Source organism: Leptonotus elevatus, chromosome 17 (assembly GCF_054856555.1).
Source record: "Leptonotus elevatus isolate MCC_2025b chromosome 17, RoL_Lele_1.0, whole genome shotgun sequence".
Classification (NCBI taxonomy): domain Eukaryota; kingdom Metazoa; phylum Chordata; class Actinopteri; order Syngnathiformes; family Syngnathidae; genus Leptonotus; species Leptonotus elevatus.
The window spans coordinates 10,461,335-10,484,788 of record NC_141255.1 but is presented as its reverse complement, the minus strand read 5'-3'; the positions used below and the strand labels follow the sequence as shown (position 1 = coordinate 10,484,788).

At 40.2% G+C, this 23,454-nt stretch overlaps 3 protein-coding genes and 1 long non-coding RNA gene across 5 annotated transcripts; 3 read left to right on the top strand and 1 right to left on the bottom strand.

Annotated features, from left to right (window-relative positions):
• Nucleotides 1-50: 50 nt before the first annotated feature.
• Nucleotides 51-5,099, bottom strand: LOC147159772 (tetraspanin-8-like). Of its 2 annotated transcripts, none has more exons than XR_015090527.1 (9): nucleotides 4,831-5,099; nucleotides 3,793-3,858; nucleotides 2,589-2,702; nucleotides 2,420-2,494; nucleotides 2,263-2,361; nucleotides 2,099-2,160; nucleotides 1,071-1,130; nucleotides 897-980; nucleotides 51-826 (listed from the first exon to the last, which is right to left on the bottom strand). XR_015090527.1 is itself a non-coding variant. In XM_086059644.1 (9 exons), exons 1-9 carry the CDS (start codon nucleotides 5,062-5,064, stop codon nucleotides 722-724), a joined length of 924 nt encoding a protein of 307 aa, XP_085915770.1. In that variant the 5' UTR covers nucleotides 5,065-5,095; the 3' UTR covers nucleotides 51-721. The 2 variants fall into 2 exon arrangements, 1 of the variants encoding a protein (XP_085915770.1); XM_086059644.1 differs by having other exon boundaries at nucleotides 2,099-2,185; nucleotides 4,831-5,095.
• Nucleotides 1,262-4,187, top strand: LOC147159773 (uncharacterized). Its single transcript, XR_015090528.1, has 3 exons — nucleotides 1,262-1,377; nucleotides 2,044-2,188; nucleotides 2,620-4,187. It is a non-coding gene; the product is annotated as an uncharacterized LOC147159773 (long non-coding RNA).
• Nucleotides 5,100-5,595: 496 nt separating the features above from the next.
• Nucleotides 5,596-9,645, top strand: LOC147159771 (ras-related protein Rab-19-like). Its single transcript, XM_086059645.1, has 4 exons — nucleotides 5,596-6,169; nucleotides 7,257-7,440; nucleotides 8,855-8,958; nucleotides 9,148-9,645. The coding sequence occupies exons 1-4, from the start codon at nucleotides 5,975-5,977 to the stop codon at nucleotides 9,325-9,327; spliced, it is 663 nt and encodes a 220-aa protein (XP_085915771.1). The 5' UTR covers nucleotides 5,596-5,974; the 3' UTR covers nucleotides 9,328-9,645.
• Nucleotides 9,646-11,291: 1,646 nt separating this feature from the next.
• tmtc1 (transmembrane O-mannosyltransferase targeting cadherins 1) lies at nucleotides 11,292-22,941 on the top strand. Its single transcript, XM_086060329.1, has 19 exons — nucleotides 11,292-11,701; nucleotides 12,106-12,283; nucleotides 13,046-13,119; nucleotides 13,213-13,389; nucleotides 13,482-13,563; nucleotides 13,727-13,830; nucleotides 14,631-14,820; nucleotides 14,936-15,057; nucleotides 15,172-15,339; nucleotides 16,000-16,113; nucleotides 16,301-16,465; nucleotides 17,766-17,874; nucleotides 18,518-18,620; nucleotides 18,701-18,836; nucleotides 19,541-19,685; nucleotides 19,951-20,088; nucleotides 20,706-20,828; nucleotides 20,963-21,040; nucleotides 21,597-22,941. Exons 1-19 carry the CDS (start codon nucleotides 11,406-11,408, stop codon nucleotides 21,714-21,716), a joined length of 2,622 nt encoding a protein of 873 aa, XP_085916455.1. The 5' UTR covers nucleotides 11,292-11,405; the 3' UTR covers nucleotides 21,717-22,941.
• Nucleotides 22,942-23,454: the final 513 nt, after the last annotated feature.

Here is a 23,454-nt window from a genome sequence, read left to right as displayed (position 1 = left end):
TTTTAACCCCAGGATTTTTTATAACTTTGCGTGTAGGACAAAAACAAATAACAATGATCACATTTTATTTTCACTATTTACAATCAAGTATGTTACTTTGTACAATAACTGATTACATTAAAAGTTCATTTGACACACATAAAAAGAGAAGTTATCCCAAAAAAGCATGAAGAATATACATTATTGTCTTCTAAGTGCACAAATTCTGCCCTCCAAATGAAATGGATGAAATTATAAGAAGCATTTACAAAATCAAATGTTGCCAAATCTATACATGTGCTTTTATGCAAACTGAGGTTTCCAGTGTATACAATGTGCAGTCACATTCTCAGTCATTTCTGTTTAATGCTGTTTAGCCATTCAGGCCTATAGCGGCCTGGTTAAATAACATTGCAAACACTGTGCTACATACATGAGAAGTCGGTTAAATACATTTATAACATATTCACCTGCCTTTCTACGTGTGTGGAAATGTCATTCCCCCAGTGCATGCTGGGATAGTATGCTGGTTAACGCCTGCTAAGATAACCATACAGATCATAATTGTACTTGATAAATGTGAAAATGGGACCATCATTTATAGGCAAAATGCATGTGGGTTACATGTCAGGTTTACGTGCATTTTAAGTGGTACATGTTCAAATGATGGCCTGATAATTCATGGTATACAGCATATTGTGTTTGAAATGTGCAAATTCAAAGAAGATTCGCTGCATGATGACTAGAAGGCACCGGGTACATAGCGATTGGATTGGAGCAGGGCCATGAACTCCTGTTTGCGCTTCATCTGCACCATCAGCTTCAGGCTCATCACCAGCAGAACCGCCTGAAAAAAAAGTTGCACATTTAATGCTTGGATGGTGACGCAGAGTGATTAAAAAAAAAAAAAGACCTACCCATAACACGCCACTTCCAAATTTAATTCCCATGGCCAATGAGAATGCTCGCTTCAATGCCGAGACATAGATTGGTAGGCAAGCCTGCGGATTTAACACAGTAATAATTAAAAATATATAAATTAATACATAGCCTACATGTAAAAACATTATTATTATTATTTTTTTTTTTACCTCCTGATAGACATATTGGTTCTTTGGAGCCCCCAGAGTAGCGCTGCCTCGCAGTCGTATCTGATAAGAAAAACATTTGAATGAAAATAGCGGTGGCAGTGCTTCTAGAAAAAAACAGAGGGCGCTGTTACGTTAAGCCCAACTAATATGTGCCTCCACACAGTACCAAAGAAGAAGATAAACAGGAAAAGCGTCAAGGCAAGTTTGTCATAAATGTGTTGATGCTGGATAGTTTGCAGCTGAAATAAGTTTCTTGAATTCTTGAATTCACTATGAATGGAGTGAGGATCCGCGTACGGGTGAAGTTGTCAGTGTTTATTTTCAGTATCTTGGCTTTTTTTTTTGGTAACTTGGGTAACTTTTATGCTACACTTTGTTGTTGTATTGAGTTTAAAATCTTAAATGGATGGATTAGACAGTCACTTTTTTTATGTTTTTTTGTCCATCTCTTGATAACATGCTTAATAATTTTTATATCGAAAACGTATTTGAACTGCAAAATATTTGGAAAAATATTTAGTTATGGGGAAAAAATCACATTTTTAAAAAAATATTTGTCAATTTTATAACATTTGTGAAAAATATATATCATTAAAACACATTCTAAAGTATATTTACAGTATTCAATATTTTTTCAAGAAATTACTTTCATTGTTAATTTTCTTGATTTTGATGAGTTAATTATGATATTTGATTGTTTTCTTGATTTTGCTACTTAAAAAAACCCCACAACTAACACAATTCTTTTTTTATTCAAAAGCCCATGCCTTGACAATTTATGCATGGAAATAAATTCTAAAATATATCAAATGAAATAGTATGTTGAAAAAAAAAATCATTAATTTAAAAATCTCATCTTATTTTAATCAAATATTTATTTTCCGATGCTCATCCTTTGATGACATACAGAAATGCTGACTATATTAACTGGAGTAAATGAATCTCATTTTCTTTCTTTTTCTTTTTCTTGCAGGCCTGCATACTGTACAGTATATACTGTAATGTAAAGCTCTTAAAGGGATACTCACACATTTCCCCGGTGACTGACAATGACAAGAAGCGGGGATGGCGGTGCCCCAGTCTTTATAACCTTCAATGAGCCCACAGCATTTAAACTGGTGACCACACACACACTCCATTTATTCATAGAAATGGGAATATACTGTATTGATGATGAATGGCACATGCTTACGTGTGCTTGAATACTATGAAGGAAAGTCCTGTTGACTTTGCTGGTGGCACTCAGAGGCATCATGGACAGCAGCTTGGACTCCTCTCTTGCCACCCCTGTCTAAAGAGAGCCTCTTAAATTGGATTGAAAATGACCACACAAGGAGTTTTTAATCTACCTCATAAATGTCCTGGTAGCTTAGCGCTGTTTTGACGATAATTGTTTGACTGGCTGCTGCCATCCCGGCTGCAAACTGCACAGGGAAAGTCACAAAGCGGAAATAAAAAGTCGACACCACCCCTGTTGATTGCGTTCATAGTTATAGAGAGAGAGAATATTTTAATTACCAGAATTAAACACCACCTCCTCCCCGTGCAGGCGCCGAACACGCCGAGCACGGACATCAGCAGGCAGGCAATCTCCAGAATGTACAGAATCACCACTGACACGTTGGACACCAGCTGAGAAGACATAAGCGGCGTGTTTGAGATATACTACGAGGGGTGTGAATCTTTAAATGTCTCGCGATTCGATTCGATTCCGATTTTTGGGCCTGCGATTCGATTCAAAATCGATTTTTGATTTAAAAAGATTTTTTTTTATGCAAAATGTTTTGACTGACAATGATTTTTGCTTCAATCTATAGATGTGCAAGGAATTGTAATGATCTATTCCAGTCTGACACGCTAATGCTAATTAGCGCGCTACGTAATTTTATCACTCAAAAGAACGGCTCCACGCTGAAAAAAAAAACTTTTATTGGAATAACATGATCGTGGCTTTTTTCTTCTACTCTCTAATGTGGCTACAACTTAACAGTGTATTAGACCGCGTGGAACCACAGTGCCCCTCAGTGGCCAAACCGGTTACAATATGAACAGCGCTCCAAATAAAGGCACACACAGACAAAGGCAAGACAGTATAAAATAATTTAAATACAATCGATTTTGGGACATTTAAAATCGATTCTGAATCCTACTAAATGAGAATCGTGATTCATATGAGAATCGAATTTTTGCCACGCCCCTACTAGCGACATCATAGAATTAAAAATGACACTATTTATATTACATTATATAAAAACATTAGCTGAGTTCAAGTTTAACATTATGCGTTAAAGTCAGTATTCCAGTATATAGACAAATTGGATTTTATACTTCAGTTTGTGTGTCTAATGGCCAGTTAATATAAACCTATATTTAACAGTGTGGCTGTTATTGAAGCTGTTTCTAATACAGTATTTTGTAGCTAAACAACCAAAATATTCAAACTACAGCCACAGTAATAAATATTGTTATATAAGTATAATATAATAGCTTTCGTCGTTCACGAAATAAATGTTATTGAGTATTTCCTTGACTACGATGATTGTTTCTGAGGGATGTGACGAGGACAGCAAGGTCGTAAAAAGGGGAGGGTGCATCCTTGGGCCATGGGGTGAAAGTTCAGGGTCACGTACATGCGACGTGACGATAATTCACAGTCTCGCTCAAGGACACGGCAGTGGAAGAGAGATGCTTGCCACAACGACAACACTTTTAAGAGTCCCACCTGGCCCGCTTGCAGGAGGTCCCGGTGGCCCACCGCCGTCATGGTCAGCATGAAGAAGCACAGAGCCTTGGGGGAGGTAAACAACACAGAATACTAAGAGGAATAACAGGAATCTGATGGGTTCAAGACGCTTATTTTTAAATACCTAATTCGCAACATGGGCTCAATAGGTCATCATTCATCAATTTGCTATTCATTCAGCCTTTTCCAGGCCAGTAGACTTTTATTGGGAGACATGGACTGGTTGCCAGCCAATCGCAGGGCACGTATAGACAACAAACACTCACATTCACGCCTGTGGTCAACTAAGAGTCTTCAATGAACCTAACATGCCAGTTATGGAAGTCATTTTACAATACTATAAATCAGTGATTCGCAAAGTGCGGGCTCCATCTGGTGGTATGTAAAAGAATCACTCCTTAGGTACAGTTTAGTTATGTTTAACTTTTTAGTTTGAATTTAATCTGTATCTGTTTGTTGTTCAATTTGCGTTATTTAGGTACTTTTTAATTAACTTTAATCATTACCCTTTGTTAATATGTACAGGTGTCATTTGAGGGTTTCAACAAGGACTATGATTACAGTTTAAAGGCCAGTGTCAGGGTTCCAAATTCTCTGTTGCCTTCCTCTCTTAAATAAATTAATTTAAAATGTAGGCTATATATATATGTGTGTGTGTGTGTGTTTTGGCCCACCCTGCATGGGCCTAAATTAGGCTACACGTTTTTATGCAGTGTGTAATATATATTTATAGTACCTATATGAAAATATGTAATTATGAAATGATGTAAATGCCTTCTCAATTTAAAATCCCCAATTAGAGGCGCTTAAATGTCATTCGACAACAGTCAAAAATGGGCATTCTGATGGATGGACTCCACGTGACGTCATCCGCGAATTCTATTTTAGTCTCGACCGCAAATGTTGTGGGCAACCAAACAAATAAAGCAGCATGGTGCACGAGGCGGCCGTCCCCAGGCCTTTTTTTTTGCACAAGTTGTATCAATTCATCCCTCAACCGGGCGGAAATGCACCTACCATGTTGACGGCGCAGGCGAATATGAACGGCCTCTTCAGGCTCGTTTTATCCGCCACCACGACCACCGCATTCCGCTGCATGTCGCCGCCGCAGACCCCCAGCTTTGACAACGCCCCGAAAGCACACGGCAGAAGGAGAACTTGCCAAGATGTGCGCTGGTGATGTTTAGGACGTAACGGCATCCGAACGCGTGCTGGGACGTCGTCACAGCGATGCGCTGGATGTTGCTGCATTCGCGGTCACTCGGAATTCTTGCAATCGCCGGGGATAACGTTACGCGTGACGTAACCGGGAGTTGGCGGTTTAAATGCAGTGGCGGTCATAACCTGAATGGAACTCTCCATGCCATTTGGAACCTTTCGCCACAGCACACACAGCAACGAAAAAAATATATATTTAATTATTTTTAAGCAAATAAAAATACGGCATAATAATAATAAGATCAAGGAACCAAATGTATTTTTTTTTAAAGCATACATTTTTTTTAATAATTTTTTTGTGGCTATCGAACTGACTTGAATTATCTTTCTCTTCTTCAATTTAAATATTGAGAGATTATTTTCAATGAAAACAATAAATGCATACATTTTTCAAAACAGTTGCATTCCACTTACAAATGCTGTAAACTACATTATTGTTGATACCATTTAAAACCTGACCCAATTCAAATCAGGTTCGGTGCAGGTGATTTCCCACAATACAGCAGCCTTAAAGGAACAGGAACCTTATATCTGGAACAGGTAGGGCGGGATTCTATTGTTTCTCCAGGTGCTATGAAGAGAGTGAAACAGACGGGGGAGGAAGTGAAGGGGGGTACTTGTATAAGAGGACTGATGGCACTAAAGGGGGAATGAAAGACTCCAAGCAAAGACAAAAAAAGGATAGAAAACCTGGAAACAGGAAGGAAAATGTGAAGAACTTTTTAACCTTTGAACAAGGAGTCTTCAGGAAGGAACTGGTCGGACAAGATCCATGTGGACACGCTAGCGTCTATTTACCCTGCGGTGAGACATATTTGCTTGTTCAAATTGGCTTTCCCCAAACATCAAACGTCACTCTGAATCCCCGTGGCCAAAGAATCAGGCTGACCACCCTTCGGACCCCCATCCCCTCTCCCCCCCATACACACCAAGCTCCTCCAGGATGCAGAACCCGGGACCTGAACATGATGACTCCTTCGACTACCTGTTCAAGATCATCCTAATTGGAGACTCCAATGTGGGGAAAACCTGCGTGGTCCAGAACTTCAAATCGGGTGTTTTCTCAGAGAAGCAGCAGAACACCATTGGAGTGGATTTCACTGTGCGGTCTTTAGATATTGAAGGCAAGAAAGTCAAGGTCAGTAACAAATTTATTTCCATGTAACCAGCCCTCAGGAAAGTTTGGTTTCTAATCCGTTGAAGACAAATTATGACAAAGTCCTAGCATGTGACGGCTGTTAGCAAAGATTAGTCACAAAAATTTGACTCTTGTTTTTTGCCTTTGTTACGGTTTTTGTGGCGTGAGCTCGAGCTGACTGTAACACTAACACGCCTGAACTCACTGTAAAAAAAATATTGTTTTCATAGGATGTTAAAGCCATCAAGCGGAACTTTTCTGGCTTTTAATTACAAGCAAGCCTTTTGGCTCGAGTGTCCAAAACAAGTCGGACTGGCCTCTGGAACCGAAAACCGGCTCTTCAGGTTCCTTTGTGTGACGTCTCGGTAACAGAAACACTGATAAGTAGATGAGCTGCATCGTGATTGGTTCCGTAAAAAGTTGACCCAGAGTTAATAATAGGCTAGTAAACAAGCTAATTGTGACAAAGTTAAACGTTAAAAATGATTTAGCAATTTGCTACAGTGGAGAGTTTTTCAAGATCCAAGCTGTTAGGCCATTTGTTTGCTTTGACTTGACTTAGAAAACAAACACTGAATGGTGGTATTGAATTCGACAAGCAACAGTTTGGCATAGTGAACAAATCTTCGGGGAAAAAAAGAGGCTTTAAGCTGTTTGATGCTACATAACATTACCTCTCAGTCTGCTAGCTTAATGCTAACACATAATGAGAAACATAGACAAGCAAAGGAATAGCTTCGAAATGAACGAATAGCATCTATCTAGCTATAGCTATGTAAATGTTAAATGGGCCTTAGGGACTTCACAAAAACTGGTTTCCCTTTTCCTGATGTGGATGCCACAGTAAACAAGAGCAGCGGATGAGGGTTGCTATGGCACTTGTTGCCATAGTAACATAGTTTGTCACATGCTCCTGTGTGTGAGGTTGATAAACATTCACACGACTTTTTTAACATGTATTATTGTGAAACAAAGTGCTTTCAAACTGAATCATACCTTTCTTTTTTATTATTATTATTTTTTTACTTCTACATAATTAGGTACTGAGTGTGAGTACTTTATCTCCGATCGATACTGTATTTAACAGATGCAAGTGTGGGATACGGCGGGACAGGAACGCTTCCGGACCATCACTCAGAGCTACTACCGCAGCGCTCACGGCGCCATGATCACCTATGACATCACGCGGCGTGCCACCTTTGAGTCGGTGAGCGACTGGATACAGGAGGTGGAGCTTTACGGGGCGGCCAACGTGGTGCTGGTTCTTATCGGTGAGTGAAGCTCCTCCTCTGACTTCAACATAGTTCCTTGGCACCAAGGAATTTCTGTGAATAATAAAAGAATTAGAGATAGACCCATATGCTTTTTTCAGGGCCAATACCGATACCGTTTAGCGGTAGTCAGGGAGGCCGAACACCGATATTTGAAGCCGATATACAGCTAACTGTTAGCTCGCGAGCTTACCATTCACCCAAAAAATGGCTATTAGGTTAGACCATGAGCTAGCCGTTAGCTCACGTGCTAAACTAATAGCCGTTAATTCGCGTGCTAGCCGGTTAGCTCGCGAGCTAACCATTCACCCACGAGCTAACCCCAAATAGCCGCTAAAACATGGCTATTAGGTTAGCCCGTGAGCTAGCCGTTAGCTCACGTGCTAAACTAATAGCCGTTAATTCGCGTGCTAGCCGGTTAGTTCGCGGGCTAATAGCCGCTAATTCCCGAGCTAACGGTTAGCTCACGGGCTAACCGTTCACCCACACGCTAACCCCGTAATAGCCGCTAAAAAATGGCTATTAGGTTAGCCCGTGAGCTAGCCATTAGCTCACAGGCTAACCTAATAGCCGTTAATTCGCGTGCTAGCCGGTTAGCTCTTGGGCTAATAGCGGCTAATTCCCAAGCTAACGGTTAGCTCACGGGCTCAAAAACGGCTATTAGGTTAGCCCGCAAACTAAAGCGGGCTAATAGCCATTAATTCACAAGCTAGATGGTTAGCTCGCGGGCTAATAGCCGCTAAGTGCTGCTTATTGGCTGTTAGCTCTGCACGAGCAACCAATCAGATGGTGCTGTGGGCTGGCCAATGTTGCAGGGAGTTAACAGCCGCTTACTCAGAGCAGATAGAGGAGAAAAGCGCCCGTCGGAGCAAAAATAACAGTTTTTAATATATTGGCCATCAAAACAAAAAAAGAGGCCGATGCCGATATTCATAAAATGCTGAATATCTGCGCCGATTATCGGCCGGGCTGATTATCGGTTTATCCCTAAAAAGAATCCGAACATGTGGTGGAACATTGTACTGGCATTTAATAATAAATCACAGTTTTAAACATTCTGCCTTGGCAACAAGTGATGGTGAAAGTTTGTGTTACATGAGTAAGAAATAGAGTGCAATTCTTGTTGGGCTAGCTAGTTACGTTTTCATTTCAACAATGAAGTTTCTTAATCAATTACAGTTTCAAAACAGAAAGGCTTTCCCATAGTCTGCCTAGCAACAGGTGACTCGGCAAAAGCGCTTGCCGTGACCATAAAATAAAATCTACAGCCACGTTGTTGCTAGATTTGCAAGTTTGTAGAATCAACCCTGATGACTTTTTGTTTAATGTATACTCTATTAGATTGAAAGTGTGAGTTTATGTTTTTATAATTTATGGATGGCTGATGTATGAATGTCTGTCTCTGTCAACCCAGGTAACAAATGCGACTTAGAGAAGGAACGTGAGGTTCTGTTTGAGGAGGCCTGCAGTCTTGCAAATGAAAGGGGCGCACTTGCTGCCCTGGAAACATCTGCCAAGGTAAAAAATAAATAAATAAATAAAAAAGGAGGAAAAAACTCACTTGTAGAAATTGCCAAAATATCATATATGTAGTAATGGGAAAAATGTTACTAGTAAAATGCAGTCATTACACATAATTGACAAAAAGCTACTAGTACATGAACTGTATATCAAACGGAACATGGTTTTCCGTACGCATGTGTCCAGGAAGGTCAGAATGTGGAGGAGAGCTTCATGTTGATGGCGAGGGAGCTCCTGTCCCGTAACGGCCTGCAGGTCCAGCAGAACCAGCTAGAAGGCTTCAGCAGGCCCCGTCTTCTCCTCAGGACTGACTCCCGTCCAGTGATGGGCTCCTTCACATCCGCGGACAAGAAGCCATGTTGTTGAGGATGTGCTGAAGGGAAAAAGGTGTGACAATGGATGCCTGCAAGGACAATAAGAATGATTGAGCATTACTCAGTCAGGAAGTGACTGTGAAGCATTGAGGAATCAATCCGGAGATTTTACCCTCGTCCTTCCTTTCCTTAAGATCAGTTTTCGCGACAAACGAATCCCGTCGTACTCAGCGTTTGACCCTTTTGCTTGTTTGGAGGAAACTGGAGAATGAACGATGGCGGACATAAAACTGCTCAATAAATGATTGTTCATTTGTCTTTTTTGATCATAATGATGCTTGGAATTGTATTAAATGTGAAGCAAAATCTGCACTGGGAAACTCATTGTGATTAAGTTAATGATAGCTCACATTCTGACTGCTGTCAACGGTCAGCCTCTTATGTAATTCAATGAAAGCAGCTTAGCGGTTCTGCATTCTGGGTATTTGAGATTATTTGTAAAAATCTTCCACATCAAAACACAGTAGTAGGATGCATACTTTTAGGATTCTCCCCCACCCTATGTTTACAATGTTAAGATGTTGCATTTTTTCCCCCCATTTAAGTGCTCTATGTGGCTGCATTTGAAAAACAAAAACTGTTCTTGTCTTAAAATGTAAAATAGCAACATCTAGCGTAGAGTTTATGAACTGTTCTATTTTGAGAAGTAGTTACAAATTTGAGTGCACTGGATCACAGTTAGCTTATATTGAACCTCCTATCTGTTTCTAAGGTTTGCAGTAATTAGCCTGCTATTTCTCAAAAGCATTTGGCCACATGAAGGACATTTGTGTTGATTTGTTTTGGATTCCCGGCATTTCTCATACTGACCAGGAGATGGCGACAGCGCAGCGTCTGAACACGATATTGTGTTCTGTATTGACCCATCGCCATTCTAAATTCCACGAATGCTAAGCACACACCTGCAGGAAATTGCTGGTAACCCTCTGTTAGAAAGGAAGGAAGGAAGGAAGGAAGGAAGGAAGAAATTGGTGATCAGTAAAACCTTATTGAAAAGTAACTAATTAACATGATCGGACATCGCTTTTGAGTACTGGTTCAGCAGCTTTATTTTAAAAAACAAAAACAAAACTCAGGCCTGGACTTCTGATTGATTTGATCAAATTGATCGATTAGCATCACAGATGTCTTCTAACTTGTAAGCAGGTCAGCTAGGCAACATTTAAGGTATCTATATGCTCCACTACAACCATTAGGCCGGGCTACCATCAAACATTCCTGCCCTAGTCTTAACGTCAAATAATGCATTTTGATGTGCTTTTATTATACACGGATTCGCTATTTACGGGCCGACCCGGTCCCTATCATCCGCGAATAACGGGGGTGGAATGTATTTCATTTGCAGTTTGCTGCTTTAGATCCTTTTGTCACCTCTGTGTTCTATTATACCAACATTTGCATCAGTATAACAGATTGACCATATTAATTGAGTCAACTATAATCCCACAATGTGCTTATATTGTGTACGGGTGACATCAGAACCACAAACCGTGTTTTTTTTTTGTTTGTTTTTTACATCTGCTCACTCACTGGCATTCCGCCACAACCACTTGCGCATGCGTGAAGGCGGGTTTTTAAATGTGCCCTTCCCGAACAGAGTTCCAGCTCGTACATCTAAGCACTTTGAATAGCGGTCACACGTTAATCGTACAACCAAGTGCTGGTTATCTCATCGCCCTTACTTTGAATTATAAAATTGATTTATTACATACATTTCAGACATATAATCAACGCCCTTTTTGTTCTGTATGTCCTCCCCTATCTGGCACACAGCGTCACTGAATATTTCAATGAAAACTCCAATTGTTTTCCCGCTACCGAGTAGTTATTTTTTCAAATAGGTAACTAGCAAGGTTGGTAACGACAACAAGGGGTCAGATGCAGTTCAAAAGCATCATGTTCTAAATGGTGTTTCTCGTTTCCGCTTTTTACGTGAAGGCAGCACAAGACAACGAACTGTCCTCTTAAAATCACCACTCTCACGGACACTCCCCAGCCTAGCGGAATGGACGAATCTGTCCGCACATTGATTTGCACCCCAAATGCGCCTTTGGAGAAACCAGGGCTGACATGACATCCACGGGAAGGGAGCGAAACACCCCCCAGCATCCATCGAACCCCGCGCGACAGCCGGCGGGGTGGACTGCGAGTCGCTGCGCGGCTTTGGTCACACTGTGCGTGTTATGTTACAGCAACTCTATCCATGGCGAGTTGGTGCACGACGATGTTTGGGCGATTATCAACAACCCAGACGTGCGACCTAGCTCCAGTCTCCGTAACATCTTCACGAACGATTTTTGGGGCAAGAAGATGTCGGACAATTCGAGCCACAAATCCTACAGACCGTTTTGCATTCTCACCTTTAAGTAAGTTCACCTCAGTCGTTCGGGGACAACGTCACATTTCATTTGGCGTCATCTGAATAGTGTTGACATTAGTGTGTCGTCGTTTCACATTCGGTGTGAACGAAACATCAGCCCGCAGTTTCACCAAGTCGTTAATCGACGCTCAGTATGACAATCATGCAACACCACTTCACAACAACTTTGCGTTATTTGTATTTTATCCTATCATCAAGTGGCTTGGATTTACTCGTCATGTTCTGTTGAACAGGCATGCTTGTTAAATTGGATTTCGAAGATATAAATTACCTCTGATTAACCCCAAATAAAATTAGCACGTTCTAGGAGTCTTTTCTGACTCCCTAAATAAATCAGATACATTTCAAAATGCCTTTTTAATTGTATAATCCCCCCTCTGTGTCTATCAGGTTGAATATCCTCGTGGGTGGCATGACGCCTCTGTACTTCCACATGGTCAACGTGTGTCTGCACTGTGCTGTAACCTGCATGCTGATGCACACGTGTGAACGGTGTGTGTTTGAAGACTCACACCTGGCCTTCGTCACATCCGTCCTGTTTGCTGTGCACCCCGTGCACACCGAGGCCGTGAGTTCATGACAGATGCGATTACAAATGATAGTCACCTGTCATATCACATGCGAAGTTGTATGAAATGAAAGTCTGTAACCTAATTTGACATTGTCGTGTGGAATGCAACACAGTTTGCAAAATGTACTGGTTGGGGTTTACATATCGTTTTTGACACAAAATGAATCGATTATTCATCTGTTTAAAGAAACGCGGCAAGGTTTTGTTTAATTACAACTTGTTTGCTATAACCACAGAAGTTATGGTTCTGACTTTTTTGAGAAACAATGCATCCGCAAAAAAATATATATAACCCCTAATAATTACTATTGTTTTTTTAATATCCCAACCCTTTCCTAGAATTTTTATATTTGGTAAACCCCACAATAAATGTTTTTTTTTTAAGTGGACTCGTGTTCACCATGCAAACATTTTAGTACGTTTATTCGACTCTAAGTAGTAACTGTTGGTAAACTTTTATTTGTTTTTAAGTATACAGAGGTTGCACAATATATTCCTCTTTGTGTTCTTTCACTTCAGTTGAGTGGCACCTAATTAACTAAATAATTGGCTTACAAAAAAGTAAATAAAATAAGTCAAGGCACCCACAGTGTTTACCAATCAGATTCTTCAGTGAAGGACACAGACTTGGAGAAGTAATTTACTGTCGTTAATTGTAATATTTTCATATGGCATTCTACAAGGTCAGTGAAGCAGGAATATTCAAAAAAAATTCTGCGGTGATTTTTCAATTCCGTGTGTGTGTGTCTTGTCTTGCAGGTGTCTGGTATAGTGGGAAGGGCCGATCTATTGGCTTGTCTGCTCTTCTTGCTAGCATTCCTTTCCTATGTAAGGTAAGGTGAATTCAAACCACCTTGGACCTTTGGCATAAATGAACGCACAGTAGGAAGAACAATTTGATATTTTGATTGTTGTCCTCCCCTCAGGAGCGTTGGCATGAACACATCTGAAGACTCAACACCCTCAACGGTATCTGCAGGCTCTCTGCTCATCAGTTTGCTGCTGGGCACTTGTGCCATGTTGGTGAAGGAGACGGGCATCACTGTGTTCGGGGTTTGCATGTTTTACGATGCCTTGGTCCTCTGCGGCAAGCCTCTCTTCGGGTAAGCACAAAAACCTTTTGCATTCACGCTCCTTCATGGCTCACACGAAGCCCTAAATCCCGACGATGTCGACCATTCTCTCTTTTCCTCAGGCACCTGTCTGGATCTGGCTTTAGACAACTTCTCCAGATCTGGAAACCCTTCATCAAACGAGCCTGTGTTGTCTCCAGCTATGCGAGTGTTCATTTCATAAAATTATATATATATTTTTTCTAAATATGATGAACGTTTATTACACATTTAATCTTGTCTGTAGCATGTCCTTCACAACGTAGCAGGCTTCTTACTGTTGGTCTCATGTTTGAGGTACTAATGAATGAATTTTGCCCATTTTCAGGTAGTGGCCATCGTATCAGTCCGACTATGGTTAATGGGAGGTTCTATGCCTCTTTTCTCTGAACAAGACAATCCCGCTTCCTTTGCACCTCACTTGCTGACCAGGTCAGTGGTACACACACACTCACTCCATCATAGAAGGAAGGAGAATTTTCAGACGTGTGTTTCTTGAACTCTTAAGTCCGTTTTATTTACTTCCTGACCTTCACTCACTTTGCAGCATTTTTCTCAATACAATGTCACCATTGTGACAAAATTGCTTTCATTTACATTCTCTCTTCAATCTTAAATCCTCCCATGATCTCAATGTCTGTTTTCTGTCTATTCATCAATTTCTTCTATTTCAAGGGTCTGCAACCTGCGGCTTTGGAGCCATATGTGGCTCTTTAGTCCCTCTCCTGTGGATCTCTCTTTAAAAAAAATATATCTATATATATAGAGTTATTATTATTATTTCTAGATAAAATATTGTTGAAATGAATTAAATATTTGGTTAAAAAAAAATTATATATAAAAAAAGTCAACATTTTTAAGTTGTCAGAAAAAGAGAGACGAAAGGTTGATGAAAATGTTTTTAAAAAATTAGCTCGAAATGTCCAAAAAGGAAGTGAAAAAGAAATGTCAGAAAATTGAATAAAAAATGCAAAAAACGAAAACATTTGAAAAGTAACTACAGAATTATCACCCACAAAAAAAATCCTGAAAATTAGCATAAAATGTCCACAAAATTACCAAAATAGTCCAAACATTTATTTAAGAATAGGCAGGAAATAAAATGTCCAAAAACAAAAGAAGAAATCCCGAAAATGACTATAATATATCCATAAAAAAGGCAGAAAATCTAAAAATGCATGAAAAAAAAGGTTGCTGACCCCTGTTGTATTTCTATGTCTTTCTCTCCTCAGAATTTTGACCTACTCTTACCTGCTGTACTTCAACACCTGGCTGCTGCTGGCCCCCGTCGTGCTATGCTACGACTGGCAAGTGGGCAGCATCCCTCTTGTCGAGTCGCTGAGTGACATTCGCAATATGGCCACCGTGCTACTTGCTGTCGTGACGGTTGCTCTCTGTCTGCATTGCATCCATTCATTGCAGGTAAATACACATTTTGACTTAATATTTGATTTTGTGGACCCTTGCCGCGCTATCAAGTCAGGGGAAGAGAAACTTCACTTTTACTCCATTTTGTCTCTCTGTTGTCTTATTCCAGAGACAAAAGCGTAAAGAGGTGTTGATGGGACTCTTGTTTCTGGTGTTTCCTTTCATTCCCGCAAGTAACCTTTTCTTCAGGGTGGGATTTGTGGTGGCCGAAAGGGTTCTTTACATGCCAAGGTGAGTATTGCCTGGCTTGTTGTTTTATTCCATGACAGTCTTTAGAAACAGCTTGCATTTTCTGCTCTTGCTTCTTGAATTCATTGAATTTGTCCTCCAACTCCACCCTTGCAGCATGGGTTACTGTATCCTGGTGGTTCACGGCCTCAGTCGTCTCTTATCGTTGGTGGGCCGTTTTGGCACCACAGTCCTCAGTGCCTTAATGCTATTGCTGCTACTGCTCTTTTCCTGGAAAACTGTTCAGCAGAACAAAGTCTGGCTTTCCAGGGAGGCCCTTTTCAGGTAAGCGTGCAGTCTCACAGACTCTGTAAGTCGACCTACAGTATCATTGGGGCTTTCAAAAATCATCAGGGATTTTATTAGCTCGCATTTTTGCGCAAGTCACTCATTCAATCATGAAAAAGTTGTGATGCTACTGCTAATTATTAACTTGTTTGCTCCCAAAAATTTATAAAAACGTTCTATTTTCATAGTTTTAAGTGGTCCAAAGACGAATTTATACGTTTTTAATGCTTTGATGCAGCCTCTCGACTGCAAAGAACGGTTGAAGAAATTGTAGTTATTACACAAACGGCCGGCAGGTGGCAGCAGAGCAAAATACATCAATCAGGGCCATGTTGGGAAAAAAAGCTCTTTTACTCGCATATCTAAATAGATTTGTGAATAATGATGAAATTTAGCTATATTCTAATGATATAAATATATATTTTTTTCCTGATGAAAGAGGAGACTAATCTTTCTTTTGGGAGGTTCCATGTTTTTATAGCAATAAACACAACATTCTGTGAGCCTTGCAAAATCAGTCAGAATCCAGTAAAACAGCCGGGAGCGAAGGGGCTTGCTTCAGTGAAAATGGATGCGAGTGAATGAGTTAACACCCCACAGCAAGTAATATGATTAAATTATTACAAATGATAATTATTCCTCTTGGTCTTGTTTCAGTTCCGGTATCTGGACTCTACCCCACAATGCCAAAGTCCACTACAACTACGCCAACTTCCTAAAGGACAGCAGTCGGCACCAAGAAGCTATTTACCACTACACCATTGCCCTCAGGTCTGATTTGGACCGTTGGATGTTGCAAAAATACAACAGAAATGTGCTCACAAACATTTGAAAACAATTTCATTCCCACATTGGACCACAAAAAACAGTCAAAACAATGAAACGAAAACATGCTGAACAAACTATTCCATTCTGCTTTCCTATAATACGACTTCACAAAAATGACCTTCATTTTCAGGTTGTACCCCCGCCACGCCAGCGCTATGAACAATCTCGGCACTCTGACACACAATCCGGAGGAGGCCGAGCGCTACTACAGGAGAGCGCTGGACATCAACCCTCAGCATAATCGAGCACTCTTCAACTTAGGAAACCTCCTCAAGTCAGTTGTAACTGAAAGCACGTGAGTTTATGTGAATTGACCCTCCACTGAGCCATCTAGCCATTTTCTATTCAACTCGTCACAGGGCACATAGTCAAGCAACCGTTCACGCCAGCATTCGCACGTATGGACTATTTGGAGTCTTCAATTAACTTGACATGTATTTACTGTAGTGTGTGAGGAAGAAAAGCCACAAAAGCACAGGGAGAACTCAAATCGACAGTTGCAACTGTTTTGGTTACTGTGAGGCAGTTATGTTCCCCTTCCAAAAATGATGGATAACATTATTGTGGTAAATTAAGTTATTTAAAGCTGCAATATAGAACTTTTTTCCCCCAAAATAACTTTACAGTAAGCTTTTTATTTGACCATTTGTGACTGAAATACCTTCAAATTAGTAGATTAACACTTTAGCTGTTCACACTAGCCGAGTTTCCATCGCAGGAACTTCGGGGTAAATTTACGGGGCCAGCCCCGTATGTGCGTGTCTCCACTGCAGGAGTCTTCCCAACCGGGCCATATTTACAGGAACTTACGGGGACGAGCGGAGGTCCTACTCGAGGGTAGGTACTCCGCCGGTCCGATAAACTCCCGATTGGACTTTCGTGCTAATTGGCTAAAAATTATTTAGTCTAAAAAAATTATCATATGCCATTATCATATCATGACGATGATGCATTTTCGGCTTGAGTCTCTTCCACAAAAACAATTCTATTAATAATCCTTTGCCTATTTTCCTTCCACTCTACTGTTAGCCTTTTCAAATTCTTCATCTAGACGCCGTCTCCTCTCGCTCAAACCATCCACGCACGCCAAGTACATAAAATAAAAAGCAAGAAAAAAACAGCAACCACCTAAAGTTTTTCTCTTTCCTTATCCTTATCGTTGTGATTTTCGTCACGCAGTGCGTGGGTTTAGAATTTCCCGCGCACTGTCTGCGGATGTGACGTTGTGTGCGTGGCGTGTATGTGAAGAACGGTATGTGCAGTTTCATTTTTTGTCAGCAGGTGGCAGTAGCGATTCGAAATCGAATATTCTAGTTCAGTAGCTTAATGTTATTCATATAGCTACTGTTAATGATTTGTATAGCCATTACAGGTGCCTTCATTTTAAAAAAGTCAACTTGTCTTTGGGATATGGTGTTCAATAGCTTTAATATTTAGGGGGAAAATTATATAATATTATTCTGTTTGTCGGCTGTTCTTTTACTCATTACAAAAAGGAGCACATTAGTTCACTTTGAGTGTGTGTGGAATTTGCAATAATGTGAAAGTTAGCTTATGATTATAAACCTAATTGTGATGAGGATGTTCTTACCTAGGTCACAGGGCAAGGAGGACGAGGCAGAGATACTGCTGCAAGACTCCATTAACTATGGTCCACATTTCGCCGATGCTTATTCCAGTCTCGCGTCACTCTATGCTGACCAGGTAAAAATTTTCTGTGCTTCAAAAACTTTTCTTGTGTGAGTGCTGAGAAACGTATTTGAGAGTATATTATATAATAGTCAAGTGTTTGGCTCTTCAAAACAGTGCAACAATAAATTTTCCGAGCCACTATTCCAACATACAATTTTATTTTTTGGGGGGGGGGGGGACTTTTGGTAAGCATGTCTGCCTTACAGTCCAGAATCTGTGGAGTTTTCATATCCTCCCAGTGCTTCTGGGAGTTTTCTCCACGCGCTCTGGCTTCCTCCCAAACACACATAGGTTTATTGAAGACTCTGAATTGTAACAAATGCAATGCAGCTTGACATCTGGCTAGCGATATGCATTTGTCAGAATGTTATACTTTTTGATTCCTTTGAAGCTAGCGCTGTGCAAACTTCCAGTATTATTTAACTCTTCAGATTGAGATAAAGTAAAAAAACAAATATAAAAAAAAAAAAAGACAAGTAAAGATTTAGATGGATTTATTATACTACATGTCTCCTCTTTTCTTTTCTTGCTCCTGTCAGTGTTTTTGTGAATAAAATGCCTTCATCCATGCTAAGAAGTGTGTAAATGGTCGACTATGACAACATTCACGTTGCTCGAACACAACTGACTATTTTCTATCTACATGTGTTGGCAGAAACGCTATACTGAAGCCCGTGAAATTTATTTAAAAGGTATAGAGAATTGTCCTGACAGCTCAGACCTGCATAATAACTATGGAGTGTTCCTGGTGGATACTGGTAAGGTCACAATTATTGTTATGTACATTCAAAAGAAAAAAAATACCTGTTGATTCCCACTTAGCTTTTGCCTTTTACAGGAAAGGAGGAGCTGGCAGCTGCTCACTATCAGCAGGCAATTCAACTCAAACCAGCTCACTATGTTGCCATGGTGAACCTGGGACGCCTCCTCCGCTCTTCCAATTTGAACAAAGAGGCAGAGTCCTGGTATAAAAGGTAGGGTTGATTATAGTTTTTTTCCCCCCCTTAACTGTTATCAAAAAATTATGCAACTGCAAATAACTAAGTGCAATTTTTGCAGAAATTGTGTGGGAATGCTGAAAGCTGAATGCTTATGAAGTAAATTGAAAGATAAATTGTGTGAAAATTACAACGTATTAATTGTAGTTGAAAGAAAAATTTATAAAAAGAACACTTGAAGCAAGTTGAAATTTATATGGAAAAGTGTTATCTGAAAGTACCCTCCATTTATTTAGATGGAGAAGTGGAACTAATAATATCCAAGACAAAATAAAAATAAAAAACACTCCATAGCGCCACCTAGGCATGCAGTACCCTCCATTCATTTAGATGAAAAAATTTAACTAATGATATCCAATGGAAAAAAGCAAAAAATAAATCATTCAAAAGTGGGACTTAGAAAAAAAATTAATGTCAGTCCCATTGAAAGGGAATGGGGAAAAGTTGACATATAAAGTTAAATTGTGCGAATACTGTAAGTCATGTGAAATCAGACGATGAATACCTCGGAAGGCGTGACTTTTTGAAGCAAGTTGAAATTCGAACAGTGTAAATCTGAAGTATTATGTGGGAGCTGTTTCGCGGCAGCATTCCCACCATAACAATAAACAACTCGAATACAAATATGTAGTTAAGGAACTGTAATCGGTCACCATGATCCTTTTGACCGCTGCCTGCAGAGCACTTCAAGTGACAAGGAAGGTGGAGATCCTGGCTCCGCTCGGGGCACTGTACTACAACACTGGCCGCTACAATCAAGCCCTGCACGTTTACAGAGAAGCTGTTAGCCTACAGCCAGACAACACCGACATTTGGCTGGCACTGGTTAGCATACACATAAGCGCACCACACAGAAAGATTTTTTAGCACATCTTACAATAGAACTTGGCAGCATGCTGTCGACCCTTGTGTTAGAGCATTTCAATGAAAGGTATCAAGATGATTAGATCAGAATTTGTACTCTCATAATCCGGATCCAGTTGATCTGGCACACTCGGTTTTAACCAATAACTTTCAAATAGACAGTCAACACATTGTGAATGAACTTAAATGGCATATTGACATATTGCTTGTCTATGATTCGAACCAGGCTCAGGTGTTAGTGATGGCTGGCCATACAGAAGAGGCAGAGAAAATGACACGAAACATCCTCTACAGAGGGAATGGATGCATTGAATGCTACCGCCTCTTGTCTTCCATCTACAGCAAGCATGGCAACCACACACAGGTGTGTACTGTAAAATGAGGATGGTTTCCATTCAAGTAGTAATCATGGAAACTGAATGTATGTCTTCTTGGTGTCATAGGTGCGACCATTCGTAGTGTATAAAATGACCCAATACTGTGTATACAACAACTGCCAATGAGGAATGGATACGGCACAGAATGAAATTGATAAATTGGCACCATTTAACTGTTTTGATAGTCGGCTAGTCATTGCTCCTTTTTTTTTTTTTTTAATGTATAATAATAATAATACCTAATTGTTGTTTTGTCAAAACAAAGCTGAAAAAATAGTGACATGCCAGTAGCCACAATTTACACCAAGAATGCTTGCTCACTAAAAAAATATGCCTTGAACTACCACTAAACCTCAAAAAGTCTACGATGCATAATAACATATTGTACACACTTGTTGAGGCTACAACCGAAGATTAGCTTACCTTGAAAGCTTAGCACGTAACAGGAAAAACTGGAGCATTGTGGAGCAAAATCAATGGCACCATCGTCGTCGGTGCCAAAAACCGATCTAGAAAATACTGATGTCATTCTTGAACCCGACCATCTGATGCTTTTGCTGTACTGTATGTTAATGATGTAATTGACACAATGCGTTTGCTTCAGGCTCTGCAAGCTCTCAACAGCGCCCTCCAGCAGAATCCCAGTGATCTCGCAGTGAGAGCAGAGTTGCATTTCTCCAAAGGAAACCAGCTTCGAGAGATGAACCAATTGGAGCTGGCTTTCGAGGTACTCTTCAAGTCTTTTTTTTTTGTCTCTTTTCATCTCGACTGGGCCACCTTTCTTTTCCCTGTAATTTCTGTTCACGTTATTCTATGTTAAGATGTTACTTGAATGTGTCATGTGTTTACTTCACTCACTAGAGCTATAAATTGGCCGTGGAACTCAAACCTGATCAGTCACAAGCCTGGATGAACATGGGAGGGATTCAACATATTAAGGTATAAAAACACTTCACTCATTCACTCCCAGCCATTTTCAGTGAAGCAACCCCCTTCACTCCCGGCTGTTTTACTGGAATTTGGCGGATTTTGCAAGGCCCAAAGAATATTGTGTTATTTTGCTATAAAAGCATGGAACCTACCAAAAGAAAGAGTAGAGTCTCTTCTTTCATCAGGAAAAAAAAGTATATTTCTGTTTCTGTTTTGCAGCAATTGGTATTAGAATATAGCTAAGTTTTATCATTATTCACAAATCTATTTAGAACTCTGGGTAAATGAGTTTTTTTTTTTTAAATCCAAATGGCCCTGGTTGATCTCATTTGCTCTGCTGCCACCTGCTGGCCTTTTGCATAATAACTACCATTTCTTCAACCGTTCATTGCAGTTGAGGCTGCATCAAAGTATGCTCTAGCATAAAAAATAAATAAATATGTCTTTGGGACACTTAAAACATTTAAAATAGAACATATTTATAAAAAAATTTAGAGCAAATTTGTCAAACTTAGGCTCTACTGTATAAGCGTGTGTGTGTGGGTGTCCAATTGTGTTTCTGCAGGGAGACTATGCAGCAGCCCGGATGTACTACCAGAGAGCATTGAGTCTCAATCCCGCTTCCAAACTTCTGAAAGAAAATCTGGAGAAACTGAATCGGCTCGAGAGGAGGATGACAGGATGACAGTGCCATAGTCGGGCCGCCCTGGCACCTTCACAGGATTTGCCACCACTTGACTTTTGCTAGGCTTGGCAGCAGTTTGGTTCCTGGAAAAAGCTGACCTGTTTAGCTGTGCGCAGGTTTGATGATGGTGTGGAATTATATTTATTGGACTCAAGAAGATTGGTTGAGTCACAAGTTGGACCCATTTTGAGTGTGGGATATCTTGGAAATGACAAGGGACTATAGCCAATGTCCACTCTATATGAGCTACACCAAAACAAATCTGTCCCGTTTCGTTTTTTCCATCATGTCTCAGTGTTTGGAACCCACTGCAACAGTCACCCGCAGGAACCCGCTGCCCCACTCGCCTGACTGTGTTTCGAAAGACCCACGACGCCAGACGACCGACGTCACCGACCACGTTCTGAATAGGCAGCAGACCTTTATCGTTTAAGTGACCATTGTGATCCCTCCCCCCCCCCTTTCAATAGGATACCGACTATTTTGTCCATGGGTTTATACATTGGGTTTGTGAGTTTTTATCTATTCATCCAAAGGAACACACATCTTTCTCCGTTCAATTTAATTTCAGACTTTATCCATGTATCAAATTTCCTGTATTCTTTGTGTCTGAAACTCCTTGCTTGTGCAGACTATCCCAGATTACCTTGTGCGCTTACTTAGACAACCTGACGAAAAAAAGCTTTGGATTACATGCCATCGACCTCACACTGTAAAAAGTGAAGCCCATACTTTGGAAAAGACAGGCTTGACTCTTGACAGATAGCCAGGCAATTGCAGGGTTCGCTATGTATTCGCTGTTTTGTTCCAACACCGCATACATGATTGCGTGTACTCAGGAGTGTCAAATCAGTTTTATTCAAATACCAGCAATTATCGAGAAATGTTATCTTCCCATGTAGAGGTGAAATCACACTCTACCAACTCCACATACAAAGAAAAACAACTGCACTCCAAATGAGCAATGACTTTGGTGTTTGATGTTGTGTGATCCAGGGGTCCAGAACTGTTTTCTGTTAGAAATGGCTTTTGGCAAGTGCAAGATTGTAAATGTATTGTATTGTATTGTATGCTTGTGCTGATTTAACAATGACAACCCCCCCCCCCCCCCAAGTTATGCTCAATACACCAAGATATACCGGTACCCTGTTTTTATTATTTTTAAATCATTTTACAAAACCCTTATTGTTTTCATGTTTACAAATCTATAACATGTTATAAAGTACTCTAAAAATAAATTTTTGGATTGGTATGTTTATTAACACTGTAGTGGACACATACTCATATACACATGTGTAGTCAACATGTTAGGGATCTTGATACTGATACCAGTGATGTACATGGAGGTTGTGGGTGGTGAGGCGCTGACAGTCACAGTTATAAATTTATGAGCCTAACAGTGCTGTATTTGCAATTTATCTATCATCCTGACATTAAACAACTAGTTTTAAAAAAAAACACACACACACATTTGGAGCATTGTATTTCAGCGGCTTTGTTACAAAACATACGTTATGTAATCATAAGTACGTATTCAATCATGTATGCAAGTAAACATAATTATCACATTCAAAATTGTATATGTTATATGAAAACGACGAACAATAAGACTTTTTTTCTTTTCCCTTTTCTTTTAGAAAATTACACACTTTGTAGGAAGTTGCTTTTTGAAATTCAGTTTATTTACATGCAGAAATTAAACGGCGGATTTGCCACATCCAATGTGGAAGACGCGCTG